Here is a 27,150-nt window from a genome sequence, read left to right on the forward strand (position 1 = left end):
TTGCAGGCCAGAAGAGGCCATCAGTTCACATTACAGATGGTTGTGAACCACCATGTGGTTGCTGGGGATTGAACTCAGGACCTTTGGAAGAGCAGGCGGCACTCTTAACCACTGAGCCATCTCTCCAGCCCTAGTTTGAATTTCTTAACCCCCTATTGGTTTTTTAAAATAGTGGGGAGAGAGCCTAGTTTTATTTTTTCCTTGAGACAAGGCCTCCTGTAGCTCCCGGTGGCCTTGACTTTTTCTGTGAAGCCAGAGATGACACTGAACTTTCTGCCTCTACCTCCTAAATTCTGGGATTACAGGCAAGTGCTAGCACACCTGTCTTAGCTAGTGTTGAGGAATCAAACCCGAGGGCTTTGTGCATGTTAAGCATTCTACCAGCTGAACTGCATTTGCATCTCCAGTCTTTCTTTCCCACCAGGTGTAAATCAGTCTTATCTCTCGGCAGGCAGTTCTCCCTCCTGGCTATAGTTTAGAATCACTTTGAGGGAACCTTACAAACTCCGGACAGGTGGGCCCCACTGCAGAGATTCCGAATTAATCAACCTGAGGCCCAAAGATCAAGTTTTTAAAGCTTCACAGCCGATTCAAACTTGAAGCAAGGGTTGCGCCTACCCCCGGCTTTATGTAATCTTCCTTTATCTCTGTAGCTGCAAACCCTTTCCCTAACCTGGCTTATCAGTGTCTAGCAGGCGCCTACCTCCCTCACTAGACTGAGCATCGTCAGTCAGGTATTTAAGTACTTCATAGACATTTGAAAATGTACAAGGAGAAGGTGAAACGTTATCAAGAAATGCTTATTGGGGTCCCCCAAAATGCCAGCCTATAACTGGCACTTTAGCGACGTCTGGAGTCGAGAGTGTGCAGACAGCTCCCAGTAAAGGCTTGCAGTCTTGGCGTGAGAGAAAGCTGTAGTGAATGCCAAGCATCCAGTGATGGCGAGACAGGCCCGGCCTCACTTTCACTTCCGACCGCAAATGTGTATTTCTAGCTTCTCACGGATCAGAGACTCCACATTGGTGACAAAACGTCTAGAATGCCTACTACAGACTAGCTACAGCAAGCCCGTGTGGGTGGGAAGCCCTGCCCCGCCCCGCCCCGCCCCCATACGCAGAGCCAATAATAGAGCGCGGAGTGGGCCCCGCCTCCCAGGCGCTCCAAGTGGCCTCCCGCCCTCGCTGGGAGATCCATCGACTGCTTTGGCTCGATTGGTCAGCCTGGCTTGCGCTTAACGGTCGCGGAGGCGGAGCCGAGGCGGTGGGGCGGGCACGCTGCGGGCTGCAGGAGGTGGCCAAGGTGAGTGACACTTGGGGGTCGCTGAGGGCGTCGTGGGGGTCCTCTATCAGGTGCACGCCCAAAGGTGACCTCTCTTGAGTCCCGAGCGTCCTACTGATCAGCCAGGACCCCCACCACCACCAGGGCGGAGTCGCCCCGGCTGCTGCGTGCTAGCTGGGAATCGCGCGTGCAGGTGTCGGGGCTTGGAGCACGCAGCGGGAGCCCGCCTGACGCTTTGTGCATCCTGCTTCCCTCCCACGCAGCCTCCGAGCCTCGGCTCCCACCCGAGTGATCGATTAAGGAGAGCGACCAAGTAGAGGAGGCAGGAAGTGGGCTTTAGAATCGTAGGTGGCACCGGCTGGGTTTGGGGGGCTGAGCCGTCCTGCCAGGTGATAGCGATTTGGAGTAACAATGCGGGCGTAGAAAAAGATCCCAGGTGTAGGTCTTCCACCTGTTTGAGACAAGGTCTTTTGTTTTTCTGCGTCCTACCCGGGCCTAGCGGGGAGAGTTGCCCCAGCTGTTCCTTTGTCACCCTGTGGGAGCTCTGGGATTACAAACGACTCCCTTTCCGTGGGTTCTGAGGATCGCATGCCAAGCTTTCTTGCGGTTAGTGTCTTTACCCCCCTGAGCTGTTTGTCTAGCCTGCCACTTAATTTGTAGTCGTATCAGATAGCGCTGCAAGCTTTGCTTTCAACCTTTTTGCGTTGCATGGAGTTTTGTTTTTGTTTTTATTCTATTATGAAATAGACATGCTCCCCCGACTTCACTTGGGAAAGGAGTTTTATGAGACTTGGTGCTGCTTGCTGGCAGTCCCCCCCCCCCCCCCCTTGGCTGTCCTGGAACTAACTCTCTAGGCCAGGCTGGCCTCGAACTCACAGATCACCTGCCTCTGCCTCCTATGGGATTAAAGGCATGCATCACCACCACCACTCCCAAGCTAGAAATTTTTAATATATGTTGTATTTAGCAGATCTCTAGATGCTTATAGAGCAATTTAATGAACTGTTGGGAAACATGAACTGTGGCAAAATACACACTTTCCCCCCTTGATGGCTTGTGCTTGCTGAGGTCAAAACCAGCCTGGGCTGCCTAGTGAGTTCCAGGTCAGCCAGGGCTGAATAGTCTCAGGGCTGTCTCAAAACAAACACCTCCAAATACCTCCAGTTTTTCTTTTTCTCCCCATCCCGTCCCCCGTTCCCCCCCCCCCCCCCCGCTTTGGTTTTTTGAGACATGATTTCTCTGTGTAGACTTGCCTGTCCTGGACTCACTTTGTAGACCAGGCTGGCCTCGAACTCACAGATCTGCCACCTTCTGCACCACCACGCCCGGCTTTCTTTTTCTCATTTTTATTATTCCTTTATCTTCATTCTTTTTCTCTCTTCTCTTTCTCCTATCCCTTTCTGTTCTGTTTTCTTTTTCTCTTCCCCCCTTTTCTTTTTTTCTTGAGACAGAGTCTCACCATGTAGCCCTGATTGTCTTGTGTAGACCAGTTTGGCCTTGAACTCACAGAAACCACCAGGATTTGCCTCCTGGATGCTAGGACTAAAGGCCTGCACCACCACCATTCCCCGCTAGACATTTTCATCATTTTAAATTATATGTGTATCCATGCGTGCAGGTGCCCGTGGGGGAGTTGGATCTCCTGGAACTGGAGTGACAGGTGGTTGTGAGCCACCTGGTGTGGCTCCAGGGAATTGAACTTTGGTCCTCACAAAAGGGTACATGCTCTCAGCTACTGAGCTATTTATCTACGCCTCCTTTTCTCTTTTTTCTTTTTTCTTTCTTTTTCTTTTCTCTCTCTCTCTCTCTGTCTCTCAAACCATTTTTATTAAAACACAAATTACCAGTGAGAGTACACATAACAAGTCAGTAACTTGCTTATCACAATTAACATGTACATTTCGATAATAACTTTAAATATCAATGGCCTAATCTTCCCAATCCAAAAACACAGACTGACTGCTCTCGCTCTTTCTTTGTCCTGAAGCTCACTGTGTATACCAGGCTGGCCTTGAACTGAGTGCCTCCTGAGTGCTAAGATTTTTTTTTTCAAGACAGTGTTTCTCTGTGTAACCTTGGCAGTTTTAGGCTTGCTTTGTAGACCAGGCTGGCCTCGAACTTACATCGACCCACCTGCTTCTGCCTCCCAAGTGCTGAGATAAAAGGTTTGCGCCACTACAATCAGCTGAGTGCTAAGATTAAAGGTGTCTGGGCCACTATGTCTGGCTTCTCCTTTCTCTTCTTGAGATAGGGTCTTATTGTGTAGCCTGGGCTGTCTGGAACTCATGATCCTCCGTTCTGAGACCCCAAAGCTGGGGATTATGAGCATGTTTTCCCTTTTTAACACTTGGCTCTGTTTGCCATGTACTAAACAACTTCTATTCTCTACCCCCCAACTCGAGCAGTCTTATGGGTCAATGACACTCCGTAAAGTATCTGCCTTCGTTCCAGGATGAGTTTGTTGTCTTCCTGTGACTTCCAAGGTTCCAAACCTATGTCCTGTTAATAGTCTGAATGGGGCAAAGACTACTGTAAGTGATTGGCACAATTGCATTAGTAAATAATGCTTTGAAGGCTTTGTGTTAATTTGTTGTAGTACTTTGAACTATGCTCTTAAGAAAGCTTACAGATTTTCACTATGGCTCTTTTAAGAACAGTTACAGAACTCAGAATTACTCTGGTGGTTTGCAGCGGTTGGAGCTTGATCACAGGTTTAAATGAGTTCTACAGATGTTTTTAATTGTGTAAAATACACTTGCAAGCAAGGATAACTTCCCTTGAAGCCACATATCAGAATGATAGCTTTGGATATCTAGGGCATGTTTCAATAGGGCAGGGGGAGGAAGGATAAGGGAAAAGGAGGAGGAGGAGGCATTTGATGATGAAGTTTGGACCATTCTTCCACCCACCCCCTACAGGGTTTCTCTGTGTACCCTTGGCTGTTCTGGACTCACTTTGTAGACCAGGCTGGCCTCAAACTCAAGCAATCTGCCTGCCTCTGCCTCCCGGAGTGCTGGATTAAAGGCGTGCGCCACCACGCCCAGCTTGGACCATTCTTGTTACTGTGACTAAATCAAGAACATGTTTAGTGGCAGCTGAACATTTCAAGGCTATGGTGTGTATCTTTTTGAAACCTAGCTCAAGATCCAGTTTCGGACATGAGACTCATTGGGTGATCCTTTTATTGAGATCAACTTGAATGACCAGGTGGGAACGGCAGGAGGAATCACTATGACAGAGGTATGTCCAGGGTAATGGATGACTAGAGCTTTTTTTTTTTTCAATTTAGGAGAAATCATAAACAAAATATATACATATTGTGCTAGATGATAAGTTACATATTTTTTTTTCCTTTTGGCTACCTGATACTCCTGTTGTCTTCCCTCTTGGTGGCTTTCAGAAAACTTGTGGCTGTCTCCACCAGGGCTAGAAGTTTGAGGATTTTTCTGGAGAGAGGGCTCAGAGGTTAAGAGTGCTTCTGCTGCCTGCTCTTTCAGAGGTCCTGAGCTCAATTCCCAGCACCCACATGGTGCCTCGTAACTGTCTCTAATGAGAGCTGGTGCTCTCTTCTGGCACACAGGTATAGATGCAGATAGAGCTCTCATATATACATAAAATAAATAAGTAAATCTTTAAAAAATAAAGAAGGGTCTGGAGAGATGGCTTAGGGGTTAAGAGTCTGTTCTTCCAGAGGTCTTGAGTTCAATTCCTGGCAACCACATGGTGGCTCACAACCATCTATAGTGTGATCTGCTGCCCTCTTCTGACATGCAGGGGTACATGCAGACAGAGCTCATATATATGTATTAAGTAAATCTTTTTTAAAAAAAGAAAGAAGTTTGGGGATTTTGTCTCATCTTTGTGCAACCAGTTTTTAATCTACAAGCAAGCAAGAGATCATCCGAGAGAAGACTTTATTGAGCCTAATATTGCCACATGGGCTAGGGGCAGTGTTAGCCCACAGAGGAGAGGCCTCCTTACTAACCTGGGAATGGTGACAAATGCCCTGTTTATGTAGCTAGAAGAGAGGCCTGGCTTATTTGCGTATAGGCTGTAATTTTACCAATTTTGATGGCTAGGGTTGTTAACTTGGCCGACTCCAGAATCACCTGGAGCCTGGCTTCTGGGCATGCCTGTGGGGATTGTTTTTGTTTTGTTTTGTTTTGTTGTTTTTGTTTTTGGATTGTTTTAATTATGTTAAATGAGGCAGGATGACCAACAGCTGGGTGGCCACTCCCTGCTAGAATACTGCATAGTGCAGGTGGAGAAGGGAGCTGAGTACCATGTCTGCGTTCATTCCTATTTTCTGATCATGGCTTCCAAGGGACCAGCTCCTTTTGACTTCCTGCTGTAATGGATGACACCTTGAACTGTGGGTTAAAATAACCCCTCTCTCTCTGTTAAGTTAGCTGTTTTTTTTTTTTTTTTTTTTTTGAGAAAGGGTCTCACTCTGTATCCTTAGCTGGCCTGGAACTTGCTAAGTAGACCAGGCTAGCCTCATACTCACAATGATCTGTCTGCCTTAGCCTCCCAAATGTTGGGATTAAAGGTGTGCACCATCAGCTGGGCATGGTGGCACACACCTGAAATCTTAGCACTCGGGGAGACAGAGACAGGCAGATCTCTTTGAGTTCGAGGCCAGCCTGGTCTACAAATAGAGTCCAGGACAGCAAGGGCTACACAGAGAAACCCTATCTCAAAAAACAAAACAAACAAAAAAGGTGTGCACCATCACAACTATCTATAAATTGCTTTTAAAAGCACATCACAGGTGTTACACACCTTTAATTACAGGACTCAGGAGGCAAAGGCAGGCTCTGTGAGACTCTGTCTCAAAAAGCACGGAACAAAAAATTTAAAAATGATAAAATGCACTGGCTTGTTTCATGTATGTGTGTGCCAACATGCTTGTGCTACGGCACATGTGGAGATCCAAGGACAACTTGGTTGGTCAGGTTGGTTCGTTTATGCTTTCTGTGTACTGGGATCACAGAGTCAGTTGTCAGGCTTGGCCTCCAGTGCCTTAACTCACTGAGCCATCTTGTCAGTAGCTTAAGTTGCCTTTGCCCAGGTATTTTATCACAGCAACTGGACAAGAAACTAAAGAAGCAATTATACTCACAGCTGCCCGATTTCTAGTTCCACTGATCACAGCTTTACCTATGCATATTGGGAACCATCCATGACCCATGTTTCAGCAGCCACAGCTTCTTCTGGTGTCTGCGGAGGTGCTCCTCCTCCCTTTCTGAGAGAATAGTGGCAGGTGAGGAGAACCATCAAGAGTTGGCAAGCTCCTCTCACCTGGAGTGCAGTCTCAAATAGCTGCTGAAGCGGCTGTGGTTTCAGAAGGGCCTCCAGAGGCGGGGGTGAAGCTTTGGCAGCATTTGTGGCTACAGTGTTGTCATGGTCTTTGCAACTGGGCTAGGTCTTCAGAGTGATTACGGAGAACTCAGAATAGCTTGACTGCCCTGGCGATAGTTCAGGTGGTCATCAAAGGAGCCGATTGATTAGGAACATTCAAGGCAGCTAGGGACAAAGAAGAGTTTGACAGCTGTCAGAGGGCATTGGCGTTCGCCTTTAATCTCAGCACTTGGGAGGCAGAGACAGGCGGATCTCTGTGACTTCAAGGACAGCCAAGGCTACACAGAGAAACCCTGTCTTGAAAAAAAGGTGAAATGGTTTCTTGCTAACTAAAGGAAAATTAAAGGGTGCTTATAATGAAGGCCTATCATGAGAATACTTTTTGTTGCTGTTTCGAGACAGAGTTACTTTGTGTAGCCTTGGCTGTCCTAGAACTTGCTCTATAGACCAGGCTGGACTTGAACTCACAGAAATCCACCTGCCTCTGCCTCCTAAGTGCTGGGATTAAAGGCATATACCACCATTGCCTGGCCAACATTTTTTTTTTTCCAGACAGGATCTCTGGTAGTCCCTGCTGGCCTTGAACTCACTGCATAGCTGAGGCTGACCTTGAACATCTGATCTTTCTGCTTCTACCTTGTATGCTGGGTTTATGTGCATGCATCTGTATACTTCATATGGGAAAGTCAGGATAGATCTTGATTTTATTTATTTACTAATTTTCACAATAATGAGTTGACTTATTTTGTACCAGTTATTTTTGCAATATTAGGGATCACACCCAGAATCTATCACATTCTGGGCCAGGCACTGTAGCTTTGAGCTATATTCTCAGCCCTGGTTCTTGATCTTCTGAAGACATTTGTTGTTCTTTCATTTAAAAAAATATGTTATGATGGATGCATAAATATTTGCTGAGTTTTAGTTGATTATAGTGGTCATCATTGTTAAAGCTCAGAGTATCTTATTTTGGCTTGTGGCAATCTATCTACTCAGTAAGTCTATCTTTAGTTGCCCTGGAACTCATTCTGTAGACCAGGCTGGCCTCCAACTCAGAGATCCACATACCTCTGCCACTCTTTCTTGGGTACTGAGATTAAAGGTGTGTGCTGCCACCTCGGTAGAGAATTTGCTCAGTCCTGATTTGAGTTGACCTACTGGGATGGGTGGGTGGGGGCTCTCTTTCTTCTGAGGGGTAGGGCATGGTGGGTACAGGGAAGAGGGAGGGGACTGGGAGGAGAAGAGGGAGGGGCTACAACTGGGATGTGAAGTGAATAACAAATTAAATTTGTTTTTGGTTTTGTTTTTTTGATTTTTTTGGTGTTTTGAGACAAGGTTTCTCTCTGGACTCACTTTGTAGACCAGGCTGGCTTCAAACTCAGAGATCTGCCTGCCTCTGCCTCCCAAGTGCTGGGATTAAAAGCATGCGCCACTATGCCTGCCTTGTGTGTGTATTCTTTTTCTCTCATTCTTTATGTGAAAAACCTAGAATATTGTATTACAGAGAACAGAATAAGATAGAATTTATTCAAATAAGTAAAAATATTTACATAAGAGTAGCCTAATTTTCCCTGTAAAATTTCCTTGTATGACTAGTGGATTCTTTTTTGTTTTCTGAGATGGAATCTCTCTGTGTAACAGCTCTGGCTGACCTGTCGATTGTCCAGGCTGGCCTTGAACTCAGAGATCCACCTGCCTCTGCCTCCTAAGTGCTGGGATTAAAGGTGTGGCTCCACGTCCATGTTATATATAGATTGTAAATATGAGGAGTCAGAAGGAAAGGGGCACTGAGGAAAAGAGTAAGACACACTTGAGAACATAGTGTGGGTTTGTCTAAGAGTGTGCGCCCTACATACAATTTCCTTTAGCTTTGTAGCTAAGATGACTTTGCAGTTCTGATCCTCCTGCCTCCACCTCCTGAGTCCTTGGACTATAGGCATGCACCACTACACTAGTTTGATGCAGATTTGGAGCATAAACCCAGCACTGTAAGTGTGATAGACAAACATTATACCAGCTGAGCTAGAGCCTCAGACCTCTTGTAACTTCTATTGCAATTTTTCTTCTTTCATTTAGGGAACTCAAATTTTTTTATCACCGATCTCTACTTTGGATTCTACAAAAGAACTGATGTCTCTAACAGCCCCTAAAGCCCAGGATTCCAGCCAGTTATCAAACAGACTCATGATTGAAAAACAGGTAAACTTAAAATATTTTAGGTCACTCTTTCTCAGAGTACACACCAAAAGAGTGCTAGGTGTACAAATATGAAAGTCCTGACTTGGTTTTTTTACATTTATTTATTTATTTTTGTACATGGGCTGCATGTGGAGGTCAGAGGAAACCTTGAAGCAATCGGTTCCCTTCTTCCACCGCTGGATCTTGGGACTAAACTTGGATTGTCAGGCTTGGTGACAACCATCTTTACCCACGGAACTTCTTGCTGGCCTGAAAATTCTGACTTTAGGAAACTTGGTGGGAACTGGGGAGATGGCTCAGTGGTTAAGAGGATTTAGTGCTCTTGTAGTGCCTGAGTTCGCCTCCCAGCACCACATCATGCAGCTTCCAACTACTTGTAACTTCAGCTCCCTCTTCTGGCCTCTGCAGGCACCTGCATCACTTGAACATACTATCCCCGCTCCATCACATCCCCAGACACATACACAAGTACATGTAACTAAGAATAAATCATTTTTTAAAAGATTGGTTAGATAGCTGAAGAATTCAGGAATACAAATTGTCAAATGTCTTTATTACTTTATTACCTTCTCAATTATTGTTTTTGTCTTTGTTGGTTTTTTTGTTTTTTTGTTTTTTTGCCCCGAGAGAGGGTTTCTCTGTGTAACCCTGGCTGTCCTGGAGTCACTTTGTAGACCAGGCTGGCCTCAGACTTACAGAGATCCGCCTGCCTCTGCCTCCTGAGTGCTGGGATTAAAGGCGTGGGCCACTACACCCGGCTGAGCCTTCTCAATAATATCAGACAGCATTTCCCTTCTTATTTAATAGTAGTTTGAACTTTTTAATCAACTAGTGTTACCAGTACACACTTTGGAAAACCTATTTCCAGCTATTTTCATTATCTATTATACTTAAGGGTTATTTTTATCGTTTCTGATTATGTGGAGCAGGAGGTGTGTATATGGTCCCTGTGGAGGCCGGAGGCGTCACATCCCCCTGGAGTTGAAGTCAGGGGCAGCCGTGAGCTGACGCGGGTCCTGGGCTTCAGCTGAGCCCCCACTCCCATCAATGCAGTAAAGGATTACTCTGATATTAAATTGTAGTGAAAACAAAATGGACTTTAAAAGCCAGTGTTCTTCTATGTTGGTGGAAATGGGAGGAAAAAGTGAGTCCTCTGAAGCAGGAAGGGCACAGCAGGGGACTGTTCTGTGCCTGTGACCCAGCTGCCACTCATGCTCACCCAGTGTCACTTTCAGTGGCCTTGGGAAGGTCTAATTTGGTTTCTTTCCTTTGGTGTTTGCTTGTAGATTTCATTAGCTGTCTACTTGACCATCTTGACTCTTCGCATTTGACTTTTTCTTGAGCTTCAGTCTCCACTTTGTCATTTCCTTCATGCATGTCTTGCTTCTCTCTCTCCCTCTCTCTCTCTTATTTTTAAGGTCCAGCTCAGCAAAGTTTCATGGTTTGAACAGTTCCGGATCATCCTCTACATGTGTAGGCCTTCCTCCCTTCAATCCCTGCCCCTGACAATGTGTTTCTCCCGCCTGATTTACATCCAGGGCTCCCTTCTGTTGCTGATGCAGGAGCAGCTTGTAAGCTTTGCCCGCAGCTTCAAACGCCTTTGGTGCTGGGACAGCACTGTCTTGAGTTTTGTCAGGGCGCGCCAGTGTTGCACAGCTGCCGAAGCTGCTCCCGTATTTCCTTGTCACTTCTGGAATAGCTGAGCAAGCTCAAGTAGGTTCACATTAAAGAGCAGCCTGGACAAGTCAGCCTTTCAGCCTGCCTTTCTGTTTCTTTAACATAACTGTGGAAGGTCATAAAAGCTGCCTCTGAGCCACCTGCCAAGAGCCTGCCCTTTTGGAGGCTGCCATATCCCTAGTCTAGCCCTCATACGGCCCTTGATTTTCTTTATTCATCATTGTTAAAGGGGTACTTGTTTCAGAGTGACTACTTCTAGTTTTTGGTTGTGTCCTCTGTGTATGGCCTGACCTTATTCAGTTAGACTTCTCTGGTTCACTGAAATTACAAGTTGTTTTTTGTTTAATTTGCCCATTAAGGCCTACATGTGAATATTTTGTGTAATGCAACAATTTATACTCGTTTGCATACTTCTATTGCTGATTTTAATAAAAACAATAAATCAGTTTTAATTTAATACATAAAACATTAAAACCAGGCATGGCGTGCACATCTTTCATCCCAGCACTTGGGAAGTAGAGGCAGCCATATCTCTGACCCAGTCTACCGTTCCAGTTTGAGTCCGGCCAGGGTTACAAAGTGAGACTCTGTCTGGAAGAAAAGAGTATTTCTGGTCTTCCACAGCCTAGTTCAGTTCCCAGCAGCCACAACCACCTCAAACGCCAGGGGCTGACAGTCTCTGCCGGTCTTTGCAGGCACCTGAACTTAGTGTGTTCGTACCTGCATGCAGACAAACAAACAAACATGTACTCTAAACAGCAAAAGTCTTTTGGGAAAAGGTTCTTTTCTGAAGACATAGGAAATCTCAAAGAAGGTTTTTCTTCACATCTTAAAGTTGTTCTTGTTTCTCTACTGTGATTGTAGCAGGAGGAAGCAGAATGGGAGAGCATAAGTGTGCTGCTGATGACGCATGGCTTCAAACCTTTGTGTCTAGTCAAAAGAGCCGACCTCAAAGGTAACCAGATCCATTGGCTATGTTGCATACGAAGCTTAATTCTTCTTTAAAAAGCTTTTAAAGTCTTAAAGTGGTTTTACCTTTCCCTTGTTTTTGTCATCTATTTTATATATATATATATATATATATATGTATAATTTTTTACAATGTAGATCTCATCGTTTTTGACAAGCAGTCATCACAAAGGATGAGGCAGAATTTGAAAATGTTGATGGAGGAAACAGCCCGTCAGCAGAGCATGATACAGGAGCTCATCGAGAAGAATCTGCAGCTGAAGTAAGGAAGCGGGTGCCCGTCATTGTTTGCGTTCATTCTAAGCACAGCTCCCTGAAGACAGTTCTGAAAGTTCATTGTACTTATTTTTCCAGATTTTTGTTTGTTTGTTTTTTAGAGACAGAGTCTCTCTGTGTAGCCTTGGCTGTCCTGGACTCACTCTGTAGACCAGGCTGGCCTTGAACTCACAGGGATCCAATCTGCCTGCCTCTGCTCACTGAGTGCTGGGATTAAAGGCGTGCTCCATTATTCCTGGCTTTAGAATTGTTTTTACTTCTTATGCATATGAGTGTTTCTCTTAACATGTTTCTAAGTGTGCTGTGTGGGTGCCTGCACCCACAGAATTCAGAAAAGGGTATCAGATCCCATGGAGCTAGATTTATGAATGATTGTGGACTGCTGTGTGGGAACTGAATCTGGGTCCTCTGGCAGAGCGGCCAGTGCTCTTAACCACTGAACCATCTCCCCAGCCCCTTGAAATGTGTTTGTTTTGTTTTTGGTTTTTGAGACAGGGTTTCTCGGTGTAGCCCTTGCTGTCCTGGAACTCACTTTGTAGACCGGCTTTCTTGGAACTCAGAGATCCACCTGCCTCTGCCTCCTAAGTGCTGGGATTAAAGGTGTGTGCCACCTACATCCAGCTGAAATGTATTTTTCTTAAGTGTAAAATGTAAAGATATTTTTACAGATAAATGGGCAGAAATTAAGTAGACAGATGACTTTAGGTAGCAGTTAGCACTGATGTGTAATGACACCCTCTATTTTTCTATTACTCTCTCTTAGTAAGGTAGATGACATTGGGTGTGCCAGGGGGCGTGGCTGCAGACCTCTTATACAGGTGCAGTTCAGTGCTAATTATACTAAATTTTGATTCTCAGCACCAAAACACAATAAGAAATATTAAGAATGTGAAGACGTTTGGAAAGTAAGCTGTCATATGGCATGTCCGATCTGATTTATTCTAACACTGAGGGAAGGAATTGTGTCTGTTAATTAGAAGTGAACTTCAGCTAGAACAGAGCCGAGCAGCACACCAGGAGCAGCGCGCCAATGACCTGGAGCAGATCATGGACAGCGTCAAATCCAAAATTGGTGAATTGGAAGACCAGTCCCTAAACAGGGTTTGCCAGCAACAAAGCAGAATAGAAGACCTTCAGAAAGAGCATAAGATGTTACAGGTATTGTGTTTCCTTATTTGATGGGCAGTGTTGAAACAGGTCAGCTCAGTCCCAGGTGATTCCGTGTCCTATCCATGGTATAACTTTGTGGCAAAGAGATCAAGGGAATCCGGTGTTTGAGGTGTGTGGAAAGGCTGTAAAAAGAAAACAGGTAGCAGTGGCACAGACAAGTAAAGTTGTGGAAGATGTCTTTTTCTCTTAGTGCCCCATTTTGAGATTCATGTATGTGGTGGCTACACGTTGTAGTTTCATGACTATCTCTAAAAGATGCATGTGTGTGTCCGTGTGAGTATAGGCCATATATGTGTGGCCTCTGGAGTCCAGAAGAGGGTGTTAGGTCCCTGGAGTGTGTGAGCTGATGGTTGTAGGATGGAAGAGCAGGAAGTGCTCGTAAACCACAGAGCCTTCAGTATCTCATCCTGCACATTGCATAGCTCATTTTACCCGCACAAGGATTTCCCTCCACTTGTAAATCAACCATCTACTTTACAAAAATCAGGGTACCATGTTTAGTGCTGTCATGTCCTGAATATACATAACAGTGTCAAATAAATCTCATATTGACCTGTAATGAGCTCAGATTTTACTGTAAATGCCTCATAACATTCTGTGTACATCCCATAATGAATATTACTGATGTCATCGCTGCACCAGAAGTGTATGCACCTCTCTTCAGCCAGTCCAGGAGGGGGAACAGAAGGACCTGGGAATCTAAGGTTCCTCTTCTTTTAGGAGTAGCTAGAGCGCTCAGAGTGTGGCCCGTGGACAAGCCTCCCAGTCTCACAGGGTGTTCTAGTTAGCTCTTTTTTCTCCCCAAGGTTTTATTTATTATTCAGTGTTCTGTCTGTGTATGATCCAGCAGGCCAGAAGAGGGCACCAGAGCTGGCTCAGAGGTTAAGAGCACTGGCTATTCTTCCAAAGGTCCTGAGTTCAATTCCCAGCAACTACATGATAGCTCATGACTTGTTAGCTTTTTAAAATGAGATTGCCAGCACCAGTGGACACTTGGGCATTCCAAGGCCAGTGACAGTATTACAACTCTTTGGTTAAGCTGCTCTGCTAATGGCAGAGGATGTAGGTGATGCCAGTGCCATGTCTGTTCACAGCCAGAATGCAGGTCCGGCAGTCAGCGGCTTGCCTTCTCTTCAACAGTGACTGGAGCACCTATGGCTGCCTGGATGGCAGCCACGCCTCGAGGGTCCAGTGGCATATTCTTCAGGGAGGAGGGGCATCAGTCCTTCCCCAGAATAAATGATGCGTCTCAGGCAGTCATAGTGGAGGAATGGCGTGAGTGAGTGAGGCTTTATTTCATGAAACAGGGACTTTATATAAACCTTGGACAATGGGAGGGGTTTCAGGGGCTGAAAGTTTTTGATTCGCTGGAGCTAAGGGTGCTAGGGATACTTCATTTACATGTGGTGGTATAGTACTGTAGTAAGAAGGGGAACACAGTATTTAATTATCCTATGGATGGGGAAAAAACTCCAGGTATAGTTAAAGGTCTCATTAGCATAGGATGTGGTGTTTCCAGGAACCCCCAGGTGCTTGCTGAATAGATTCTACTGGGAGAAACAGTTGAAACTGTTTTTTCCCTAAGGAGTACAAGACATTCCTCAGGTAGAAGATATGGGGATTTGGACTCCCCAGATCAGGCAGAGAAGAGGGAGCCCTGTTGATAAAGGAAGTCTGTTTTTGAGCTGAGCTCAGGGGCTATCTGGTAATGCCATACTTGAACCTTAACAGCAAGGTCCCACAGTTATCTGCAAAGAAATCCTAATACAATGTGTATTTTATAATGTCATAATACCAAGCATTTAATTCTGTTGCTCTGTATTGAGCATATTTTTGTCCTCAGCTCACAGTGCCTTCACATAGCCCATAATGCTCTGTTTGAAGTTTATGGTGTCCTGTATTCTCATATTGCATCTGTATATGGGGCATTTTCTTTTTCTTCTTTTCTGTCCCCTACCTCCAGACAGTGTGTAGCCTTGGCTGTCCTGGGCTTGCTCTGTAGACCAGGCTGGCCTCAAACTCACAGCAATCCACCTACCTCTGCCTCCCTGAATGCTAGAATTAAAGGCCTGGCTGCATTTTCTTACTTAGTGATTATTGTGGGTGATGTTACTCCTGAGCTGGTGGTTCTTGGTAAGTAACCAGGCAGAGTCAGCCATGGGGAGAAAGCTAGTAAGCAGCACCTCTCCATGGCCTTTGTATCAGCTCCTGTGCCTCCAAGTTCCTGCCCTTTTGATTTCCTGTCCTGACTTCCTTCTAAGGATAGACTATGATGTGGGAATATAAGTCAGATAAACCCTTCCCCCTACAAGGTGTTTCAGTCATGGTGGTTTTTTACAACAGTCACCGTAAGACAGTGGAGCTTATTGGAAACCTGTTTAGATGTCACAATTTCCTTGATGGAGCTTAGAGGGCCCTGTATAAAGTGCATGGTGCCACGCAGAGCCCGTAGTGCATCTCTACTGAGTATATCGTGTGCTTCAGCTCATTACAACTGCTGCAAGTGTTCAGAATACACTTTTGTTAGGGTCCATACTACCATATTTGGAGGTCATAGGCCATATGGAGAGCTCCTGGAATTCTCTGTAGAACTCAAAGTCTACTTGTATAGAGCTCCCAGTTCAGACCTCATCTTTTTATGATGGAGGAGTTGAGGGGGGCTAAGACCAGGGTTTCTCTGTGTAGATCTGGCTGTCTTGGAATTCACTTTGTAGATTAAGCTGACCTTAAATTTAGAGATCTGCCTGCATCTGCCTCCCAAGAGATGCACCACCACCGCCTGTCTCAGACCATATCTTGTGCATAAAGAATTTATAGTATTCTTTTTGCATCCCTTAAAGCCCATTATAGGTGTCATAATCCTCTGTATGGAGCTAAGCCAGCCTTGTGCAGGCCTCAAAGTGCCTTGTGTATTTCTCATAACGAACTTTTTTTTTTTTTTTTCGAGACAGGGTTTCTCTGTGTAGCCTTGATTGTCCTGGACTTGCTTTGTAGACCAGGGTGGCCTCAAACTCAGTGATCTACCTGCCTCTGCCTCCCAAGTGCTGGGATCAAAGGCATGCACCACCACCACCCGGCTCTCATAGTGAACTTATACAGAGCTCAGTGCCATGATAGTAACCTGTCTAGGATCAGTGTATCTCCACTGAGCTTGTATCACACATGAGCAGAGCTCATAGTGCATATGTTTAAATATTCTAATCCTAAGTACACATCTTTATAGTGCACACACATGCTCACCTCTCGTGTGTGTGTGTGTGTGTGTGTGTGTGTGTGTGTGTGTGTTTTGTAGCCATTTATAGTGTCTCTGTATAACTTATAATGTCCTTTACAAAGCTCATAGTGCACCTCTACATAGCTCAAGGTGCTCTTGGTTAAAGGACATGTGATATCTGTAAGCTCATGTATCCTGTATGGACCCCTGTGATCTATACAGAGCTCTCAGTGCCTAGTACAGAGCTCATAGCACCCTGAATAGAGTTCACAGTGCACGTGATTCAGAGCTCATACTGAAGTAGTATAGATCCTCACACACCCTTTGCAAGCTTATAATGCTCTTTGTAGATGTCACAGTCTCCTGTCTATCTCATAGTGCACTTATATGCAGCACACAGTGCTGGCAGAGGTCTCCTGTTGCATGTGTGTTAATCTCATAGGGCACTTTAGAGAGGTCAAGTGCATGATGTCTTTGTTTTGAGTGTTTTGTTTGGTTTTTCAAGACAGCGTTTCTCTGTGTAGCCTTGGCTGTTCTGGACTCACTTTGTAGACTAGGCTGGCCTGGAACTCACAGTGATCTGCCTGCTTCTATCTCCCGAGTGCTGGGATTAAAGGCATGTGCCACCACGCCTGGCTAAATTCATGATGTCTGTGTATAGATTACAGTGTTCTGGGCACATCTTATGCTTCCCTGTTTAGAGCTCACAGTGACCTATATAGAGCTCATAAGGTCTTATATGAAGTTGTAATGCTTATGAATAGAGAGATCTGTTTCCACCTGTTGAAAGCTCATACTGGAAATTTACTGAGTCCATAATATCCTGCATAGAGACCATAGTTCTCATTATGGATCGGTGCCCTATTTAGAGGTTTTGGTGGCCTATATAGATACCATATTTCTCTTTATGTGGTTATAGTGCCTTGCACTGTGTAGTAAAGCCCTGTGAGCAGGTAATAATGAGTTTTGAATTTTGTATGGGGCATAGGTAACCTGGCCCGTGAGCTTCTGGGGATTCTTCTATGTCTTCAGGGGGGAAAAAAGGAAAGGAAAAGAAAAGAAAAAGGAAGACACAGTCCCAATGTGAACATGCAAAACAGCCCTAATGTGAATATGTGAATACAGTAGCACAAAAAGCCCTTGATAGTGAAAGTAATTCTGATTGCAAAGTAATAGTGCTGGAGCTAGTACTATGGTAATAAAACCAGCTGGTACTGCCACAAAAATGCATGTGTCGGGGAAAGACAGTAGAGAACCCAGAAATAAACACTTTTATAGCCAGTTGAATTTTGGGCAAAGATGCCAAGTACTACATACATTGGAGAAAGAGACAGCATCTTCAACATAGTACAGGGAAACATGAATATAAATATGTAGAATAATGAAACTAGATTCTCTCTCTCTAAACTCACAGAGATCTGACTGCCTCAGCCTTCCGAGTGCTGGGATTACAGGCCTAAACCACTGAGCCTGGCTGATCCTCATCTTTTACCCCAAACAAAAGTTCAAAATGAATAAAAACCTTTAATTTAATACTCCAAGCAAAGACAGGGAAAAAGACAGGGAAACCTCTTAAAAGTACAGACATAAGCAGGACCTTTCTGAAAAGGACTCCAATAGATCATGAAATAATAGCAAGAGTCAACAAATAGGATTTCACCGATTTTAAAAGCTTCTGCACAGGAAAGGAGCTAAGCAGCAGGGTAAAGAGAGAACCAGTGGGAGGGAGAAGACTCTACTAGCTGTGAATTACTATCTAGAGTGTATAAAGATTCAAGCAGGCATGGTGTCTGTCACACATCTTTAATCCCAACACTCAGAAAGCAGAGGCAGGAGGATCTCTGACTTCCAGGCCAGCCTGGTCTGCATAGTCAGTTCTAGGCCAGCCAAAGTTACATAGTGAGATCCTGTCTAAAAAACAAATAAAAAACCAAGCTCAGACAGCCTAATCAGTGGATAAATATGCTAATTAGTGAACAGACTATTCTCAAAGGATTGAAGTACCAGTGACCCATAAATAGACGAATAATGGGCAACACTCTTAGCCACCAGGGAAATGCAAATGAAAACCACATTGAGATTGTATCTTACCTAGTCACAATGCCCATCATTAAGAAAACAAACAAAAACAAACGATATGAGGATTTTGGAAAAAAGAGAACCCTTACCTAAGGGAGTGTAAACTAGTCTAGGCATTATAGAAATCAGTGTGCTGGTTCCACAAAACAAAACAAACAAACTTAAAGATAGAATTCCCATATGGTCCAGGTATTCTCTTTCTGGGCATATACCAAAGGTTATAGGTTAACGTGCTACAGAGATGGTTGCACATCTATGTTTACTGCAGTAGTGTTCATAGTGAAGCAATGGAGTCAGTCAAAGAGGAGTGAACTGAACCGTGTGTGTGTGTGTGTGTGTGTGTGTGTGTGTGTGTGTGTGTGTGTGGAGAGAGAGAGAGAGAGAGAGAGAGAGAGAGAGAGAGAGAGAGAGAGAGAGAGAGATGGGGGTGGGGGATAGGGGAGAGAGGGAGTTTAGGGGAGACAGGGAGAGAAAGATACAGAGATGAAAATTACCAAAAAATAAATAAATAAATAAATAAATAAAAATAAATATTAAAAAAAAGAAAATTACCAAAATACACGATATACAAAAAGGTTTTGAGAATCTCCTCAACCTCAATGATTACTTCTAGATTAGCACCTCATCACTTAGCTAGAGAGGTCGTGCCTGGTTTCATGGAGTGCCAAGGCAGAGGACGGGTTACTGTGCATTTCTTGGTCACTAGAAGATAGAAGAGGGGTGTTACTAGCAACTAAGACTTTCTCCTTTGAGGTTTGCTAAGTTTCAATACATTTGAAACCTTGAATAGATGACCATGTAACTAGCCATGAGTGTTTTGTTTTGAAAGTGTTATCTTTTTATAAATCTAAGGCACATACTGATTATTCTTGGTTATGGACCTATTCTGAATTTATAGTCTCTCCCATTGCCTGGATGTCTAAGCTGACTACATCATTGGCAGTCTATAGATCATTAAAAAAACAGTCTTATTTTTCATATGTGGTTCTTTTAAAATAGTTTTATTATGTAAGTATCTCCATGATTATTGTTTTTATCCTAACCTAGATCTATGTTAGATATAATAGTTCCACACTCCAGCAATTAGAGGCTGACACAATAGGATTGCAAGCTAGAAGCCAGCCTGGGCTACGTAGAGACCTGGTTTCATAAAACCATTGAAATAATACATCATATTGGCTTTATAGAGATTCTTAAAATCCTTACTTATTACGAAACCTTGAATGCATACAGTAAGCATAGTTTCCTCATTTTATGTTTTCACATCTGTGGCATGTTAATATTCTTTGCATCAGTTTTTAAGAAGCCTTGATGCTGAGCTTATTGAAGGAAACCACTCAGGGAAGATGGCGATGCAGGCGTTACTAGGACAGCATGTCCTACATGTATGATCATAATCATGGTCTTACAATTTTCTTACAGATGAAATGCCAGCATTATAAGAAAAAACAAATAGAGCAAGAAGAGACCATTGCTTCTTTGCAAAAGGATATCTACAGGTTTACCAAAGAGGAAGACGAGCGCATCATCACTCAAAACAGAGTGTTTGCACATCTCTGCAGAAGAGTTCCTCACTCGGTCTTGGATAAACAGTAATGCTAGTACATAGGATGATAATGGAACTAGGTTGACTTTCTAAATCTGATTTTATTTTGACAGTGGTTATATCTTGTTACAGAAGTCTCTTGTCACTTGACTTTTTTCCATTTCATCATTTTGTGTGTGTGTGTGTGTATGTAATTTTTTTCTTGAGTGTTTTGAGTAATGAATTTATTAAACTTTAAATTGCATTTTACGTGTATAGGTGTTGTGCCTGCATATATGTATATGCACCGTGTATGTGCCTGGTGCCACTGAACCATCCCTCCAGCTCCCTGAGGCATGGATTTAGACATTTGTTTTAGAATACTAACCACGGATGAGTACGGTGGCACATGCCTTTAGTTTCCAGCACTTGGGAAGGAGAAGCAGGTAGATCTCTGAGTTCCAGGCCAGCCACGGTCATACTTGGAGAACCTGTCTCAAAAAAGAAAACCCACAAGAAACAATATCTATCTCTGTGTGTGTGTGTGTATGTGCGCGCACGCGCGGGAGTGTGCATGAGTATATGTATACACACCACATGTATGCAGGAGACTGCAGAGATCAGAAGAAGGTGTCAGATCTGGAACTAGAATTTGATGCAGTTGGGAGCTACCATGTGGATTCTGGGAATCAAACCTGGGTCCCGTGTAAGAGAAGCAAGTGCCCTTACCCACTGAGTCTTGGGCAATATTTCTGTAGGAGATTGCCAGAGGTAGAATACTGGGGACAGGAAGACTGTGTATATAATAAGCTGAGGCATATTTGTAAATATATCAATGGAAATTATACATATATGGCTTAGCATAATACTTGTTTCTGGCAAAAATGATTGATAAATTTTAAGTCTACCAGGCAATCTGTACTTACTACTTTTTAAAAGATTTTCTTTTTAGTGATGTGTATATGTATATGTGGTTTGTGGGTGGTGGGAAGTGCTTGCCCTTCCTGCAGAGAGCCTGGGCTCTATTCCCAGCACCCACATGGTGGGTCACAGCTGCAGAAACTTAGCTCCAGGGGATCAGACCCGGCCTTCTGGCTTCCACAGGCACTTGAACACAAGTTGGGTTTTGTTGTTTTTGTTTTGGAGACAGGGTTTCTCTGTGTAGCCTTGGCTGTCCTGGACTTGCTCTATAGACCAAGCTGGCCTCGAATTCACAGATATGCTCCTGCTTCTGTTTCCCTGAGTCCTGGGATTACAAGGGTGCACACTGCGCCCAGCACTTGAACACAAATGGTACATATATACTAACAAATCAGAGAGAAATTCTGTGTGAGTGTTTTACCTATGTGTATGTACCGCATGTGAGCCTGTGGCTGTGGAGGCCGGAAGCGTTGGATTCCCTAGAACTGGAGTTAGGATGACTGTAAGCCACTATGTAGGTACTAGAAATCAGACCTGGGTCCTCTGAAGGAGCAGCCAGTCTTTTAACCATTGAGCTATATCTCCAGCCCCACAGTATGCTCTCTTAACTGCTAAGCAGTCTCTCCATCCCCAGTCTGTACTTACCTTTATCTTTATAATTTGAAGTTATATAGAAAGAATAGTAGATACCACCTTTTGAAAATAATTGAGCATTATTTTTTTTGCTTTCTAGATTGCTTTGTCTTATTGATTACTATGAATCTAAACTTCGAAAACGCCACACAAAAAGGTATAAATAATATAATCTTAGTGATACCCAGGATTAATATTGTCCAGGGATATTTTATGCTATGGAAGTCTTTATATTATGAAGTTCTTTTTCAAATAAAATATTTTTTGGTCTTTGAGAATTTCATATCTGCATACAGTGTATATTGAAACTTTTTAGCCTCCATTTCTCCCCAACAATTTTTGGGTTACCCCCTCACATCTTCCTCACAACAGCCTGTTGAAATTCTTTTAATAAAGATCTGCAAGACTGTAGTTTACTGCTTAGCTTAGCATATACTATATTTACATTAAACAACAAAAAGGGGTATTTTATTTTGTTAAAGCATTGTTACTTAATCACTGGATAGTAACTATATTCATAAAATAGATGGATGTGTAGTACATTGCCTATGGGGCAGAGTACCCAGTTATACAAGTTGAAGTACTAAAGATAGAATGTCAGTGATAAGACTAGGCACATGGCTGGGTGTGGTAGTTCGTGCCTGGAATCCTAGCGCTCTGCAGGCTGAGGTAGAGGTTGGGACATTAGAAAGCCAGGAAGGAGGATAGGCACGTTTGAAGCCAGCCTGGGCTACAGAGTGAATCTTCCAGCCAGCTTGAGTTAGAGTGAGACTTGTCCTGGTAGAACACAGTGACATGAACTATAATTGTGATATAGTGTCACTGGGATAGTGGGTGGCAAAAGGAGAGAGCAGCAGATGGTAGAGGGAACTGGTAGACCTTGCAGATATGCCGCAGAGTTTTCAGACAGGACTTTTCAGTTAGATAAGTACACTAGCAGGAAAAGTGGGTATGTTTAGGAGTGACAAGTGCTCTAAGGGGTCTGCAGCCCAGGGCAGGTGAGGTGGCTGTGTATTGTGTATTGTTACCCCCCTTAACTCACACTTTAGATTTTTTTTTATGACCTAAAAGTACTAGAAGGAATAAACAATACACAGTATATATTTTTTTAAGACCAGAAAATGTTTCATTTGTGTTTTGTTTGTTGGTTCAACACTATTTTCACCCCGTCTTGTGTAAACAAGAACTCTATGCTTAGGTAGTGCTGCGCTGTAGAGCAGGGCGCAAATTGGGGTTTTTAATCCATGCTTAGGTTATTAAGCCCTTATTAGATTGGCTTAATTTTTGCCAGCCATGTGTCCTCTTTAAAGATAGGTTTCCACAGGATGCAGTGTGTTTGTTTTCCTGTAGGCAGAGCAAGGAAGATGACAGTCAGTCAGAAGAAGAAAAAGACTATGGAAGCCTGGATGCCTCACCAAGTTACAAAGGCCTTCTGATGGTATGGAGACCAGAGATCTGATAAATACCTGCTTATAAAGCAGAAGCATCCCCAGGAGAGGTGCTTATTTTAACTGTGAACTGCATTTGTAGTCATTACAGAATCAACTCAAGGAATCAAGATACAAGATTGATGTGCTGATGGGCGAAAAGCTGAAACTCCAAAAAGATCTGGAAAGCAGGTGGGAGAAACTTGATTTTTCTTTATCTTTTAGAATGTTAGATGAATCATTCTTGCCCCCTTACTCTGAAACTGAACCCGAGGACTTGCCATGCCTATGCCTTTTCTGGTTGGTTCTGTTTCCTGGCAAATGATGAAAGGAGTAAGAATCCTTAGGCAAGCAGGGAAATGAGGAATAGGGATCTGTGTTGAGGATAAGCCTGGGTAAAAGCTTGAGATTCAGGGTTCTCATTTCTGTGTTTGTGTGTTTACATGTGGGGTACGAGTATGTGTGCAGTTGAGTGTGCACATCTAGAGCCAGCCTCAATGTCAGTCCTCTGGAGCTGTCCACCTTGTTTTATGACACATAATCTCTCCTTGAGTCCTGTCGGGAGCTTGCAATTAGACCAGATGCCTGCCCAGCCAGTGAGCCCTAGGATCCGCCTGTCTCCACCACCTCTTCCCAGTGCTGGGATTGTAAGTTGTATCCTTGTGCCTTTTTGCTGGGCTCTTGGGTTTGAACTCAGGTCTTCATGTTTGCATGCCAAGCACTTTACCAGACTTAGCTGTCTCCCAAGCCCAGGTTCAGTCCTTGCTTAGTTTTTGTTTTTGTGTTATTAGCTATAGTGAGGGCTGGAGAGTTGGCTCATTTGGAAAGCTGCCTGCTGTGCAAACATGTAAGGACCTGAGTTCAGATCCACAGCACTCAGTACAAAGCCAGGTTGTAGCAGCATGTGTCTGTAACTGCAGCACCGGGAGGAGCAGTGGAGACTGCAGAGTCCAGGAGCTCATTGGCTGACCAGCAGCCTAGCCAGGTAATGAGCTCTAGGTCCAGTGAGAGAGACTGTTAGCTGGGCATAGTAGTGCATGCTTTTAATCCCAGCATTCAGGAAGCAGAGGCAGGCAAATCACTGTGAGTTCAAGGCCAGCCTAGTCGGCAAAGTAAGTCCAGGACAGCCAGGGCTACAGAGAGAAGCCCTGTCTCGGGTCGGGGAGTTGGGGGAGATACGGTGATGAAATATGGTATCTGATGCCATCTTCTGGTCTTCACACATGTTCACACATGAGCGCACTCTACATAAACACGCACACTTTCATATCCACACAACCACATACATATAATGCACACACATAAAGCTGCTATAGTAAAGTATGATTGATGTACAATATATTACACAATTTGAAAGTGTTGACATATATGTTGACCTTTGTGAAACAGTCACAACTGAAATAATTATCCCAAGGATTTTCCTTGTGTCTATGTAAGTTTATCCTCAACACCCTTCTTATCTTTGCCTCAGACAGTCTCTGATTTTTTCTGTTATATATTATTTTGTATTTCCTAGATGTGTATAAATGGATCATATAGTATTTCTTAATTTTTACAACTTCACATAATATTCTTAATTTAAAATTATAATTAACAAGCTGTAGTTGTATTTGCCATAGGATACAAAGTGATGTGATCTAGGAATACAGTGTGGAATAATTACATCAAACTAATTAATATACCAATCGCTTCAAATACTATTTTTAAGGTGAAAACATTTGAATTTTACTAACTTAGTGATTTTGAAATGTATACTACACAATTACTTTCTATAAAAAATTCAATTTTAGTGGGTTTCTCTTTCCCAAATACTTTTAGATATTTTTTTTAACCCTGTGTTATAGGAGCAGAAGTTAGTAATTTCTGTTACAGAAAATATCATAAAAAGAAACTACTATAAAAAGAAAATGCTACTTGGTGTCAGTGTGTAACCTGGAATGAACATTGATAAAACTTGATTTTCACTCGTACGTTTTATTACAGGTCCAGGCATTATTCCAGGTTTTGGGATGAAACAGTGACCCCCCCCCCCAAAAAAAAAAATCTGTTCTCAAAGACATAATTTAATGAAAAAAGGTTATGCAGTAGCTTCATAGCCTAAAGTCTGAAAACCTGCTGGGGATCATGGAAAGACAGAATTAAGGAAAAGCTTGTTTGGGAATAATGATCCATGGATGTGGGAGAGCAGTTATCTGTTGTAAGAGAGACAGGATGACAGTAATGAAGGTGTCTTAGCTAGGGTTTCTGTGGCTGTGATAAAACACATGGCATGACAAAAAAACTTTGTGAGGAGAGAGCTTATTTCATTTTACAGCTTATTATCCAAGAAATTCAGGGCAAGGCCTTGGGGCCGGAACTGAAGCAGACGCTGCAGTTACATGTTTACTGGTTTGTTCCTCGTGGCTTGCTCAGACTATTTTCTTATACCATCCAGGACCTCAGGACCAGATGTGGGCTGGACCTTCCCACATAGCCACTAATCTAGACAGTGCCCCAAAGTCTTCCCTGCAGGCCAGTTTTATTGAGGCATTTTTAACTGAAGACTCCATCTTCCCTAGGTAGTAGTGGCGCACGCCTTTAATCCCAGTACTCGGGAGGCAGAGGCAGGTGGAGCTCTGTGAGTTTGAGGCCAGCCTGGTCTACAAAGTGAGTCCAGGACAGCCAAGGCTACACAGAGGAACCCTGTCTTGAAAAAACAAAACAATACAAAACAAAGATTAAAAAAAAGAAGATTCCATCCTCCTAGATATGTGTAGGTTTGTGTCAAGTTGACAAAAACCAACCAGCACAGAGGAAAGCATGTTTTAGTGTAAACGAGATTTAGATATGTTACTGTTCATATTTGATAAGCTAGGCGTTGTATACATCGGGAACAAGTTTTAGTAGCATAAAAGTGAATAAAAACTTTAAGGAATTATATAGAATAAATCAAAATGCCTAGTAAAAACCTAAGATTTTAATAAGGGGCTGGAGAGCAGATAAGAGCACTGGCTCTTCTCCAGAGGGCCAGGCTTTGATTCCCACGTGGTGGCCCAGCACCACCTGGACTCCAGGTGCCTTTGGGCATTCACAAGCACCAGGCACACAAGTGGTACACAGATATATGCAGGTGTAACACCTATACACATAACATTTAATTTAAAAATAATTTAATTTTTATTGATAACATAGCAATCTTTTGTTTGCTAAGTATTTTTATCTTTCCCATAAGGTTAGTATATTTATCGTGATTTCTTTTCTACAGGCCCACAGAACATGAATTAAGACTTTATAAACAACAGGTGAAGAAGCTGGAAAAGGCCCTTAAGAAAAGAGTCAAGTAATTCCATTTTGTCAAAGTTTCAGCTTGTAGCTAGGTCCTGTGTTTTATTATTTGTTTTTATATTCATCTGCTGTTGTGTACTGTCCTTGGCTTGGCATTGCCGGGCTGCAGGGGTGTGACATTACAAGCATGTTTGAACCAGGCGTGCTAGCATGAGCCTGTAAATCCCAGCACCGTGGACTCTGGGCAGGAGGATCACAAATATGTGGGTAGCCTGGGCTATATAGCAAGGCTGTCTGAAAAAAACAGAAGTAGAAAAAGAAAATGTGGTATTTCTGGCTCTAGCAGTCTAAGGGCAATTTGGATGTGTTCATGCTTTCCTATAATGAAGTGTGATCATAGGTACAAGTTCCTCTTTACAACTCCTCTCCCCTAGGAAGTCTCCAACTCAACTGTGTGCCTTTTAAAAGAAAATAAATCTGTCAAGTCCAGTTGGTACTACGTGTATGTGCATGGGTTTGGTACTGCCCACCAAAGCGTGGAGATGGTGGTGTGCCCGCCTCCATCCTCAGAAGGAGTGACTCTCTCCCAGAAACCCAGTAGCAGTATGGGGTGGGCCTGGGGTCCTCCAGCCTGTCGGTTCTGAAGTCTTGTCTGGCTTAACTTTATAACCACCGGTGCTGTGAGTTCATGACTGTCATGTCATGTCCAGAATACAGAATTTCACAGCACTCTCCTGATCACCTGGCTCTTCCGATCTTTCTGCCTTGTTCCTAGAGCTGTGAGGTGGGGGTGGGAACAGGGTTGAGCACTCAGGGTCTTGTCCTCCACACTTGGAGCAGTTTTGCTTCCTCCACCGATGGCTGCCCGCTGCCAAAAGAAAGTACTCTGCCAAGGATGAGAGCATCCTTGTATGTATAAACACAAATTCACACGGCAGTTTGACAGCAAGATCCTTTATGACAATAACAATAGCAGGTTCTGCGCTGAGGCCTATGATCTCCCAAGTCATGAACTTTTGACAAAGATTAAAGGACCAGGCATGAAGTTCCCTCTTGTGGAACAGGTCTCAAATCCAACCAGGAAGCTGCTATCCCATGCCACTTTTGGACCATCGTGCCTACCTTGCCTGGTGGGACAGCACTATGGCATTCAAGAT

The 27,150-nt window shown here is 43.7% G+C and overlaps 1 protein-coding gene across 2 annotated transcripts; it reads left to right on the plus strand.

Moving 5' to 3' along the window:
- Positions 1–1,200: 1,200 nt before the first annotated feature.
- Cep70 (centrosomal protein 70) lies at positions 1,201–26,242 on the plus strand. Of its 2 annotated transcripts, XM_051140542.1 has the most exons (10): positions 1,201–1,299; positions 8,716–8,838; positions 11,380–11,470; positions 11,623–11,746; positions 12,738–12,918; positions 19,646–19,815; positions 21,403–21,459; positions 22,653–22,740; positions 22,833–22,921; positions 25,974–26,242. In XM_051140542.1, exons 2-10 carry the CDS (start codon positions 8,770–8,772, stop codon positions 26,050–26,052), a joined length of 948 nt encoding a protein of 315 aa, XP_050996499.1. In that variant the 5' UTR covers positions 1,201–1,299; positions 8,716–8,769; the 3' UTR covers positions 26,053–26,242. The 2 variants fall into 2 exon arrangements, with proteins under 2 accessions (XP_050996499.1, XP_050996500.1); XM_051140543.1 differs by lacking the exons at positions 21,403–21,459; positions 22,653–22,740; positions 22,833–22,921; positions 25,974–26,242 and having other exon boundaries at positions 19,646–19,819.
- Positions 26,243–27,150: the final 908 nt, after the last annotated feature.

This window comes from Acomys russatus, chromosome 32 (genome assembly GCF_903995435.1).
Source record: "Acomys russatus chromosome 32, mAcoRus1.1, whole genome shotgun sequence".
NCBI classification, from domain to species: Eukaryota; Metazoa; Chordata; class Mammalia; order Rodentia; family Muridae; genus Acomys; species Acomys russatus.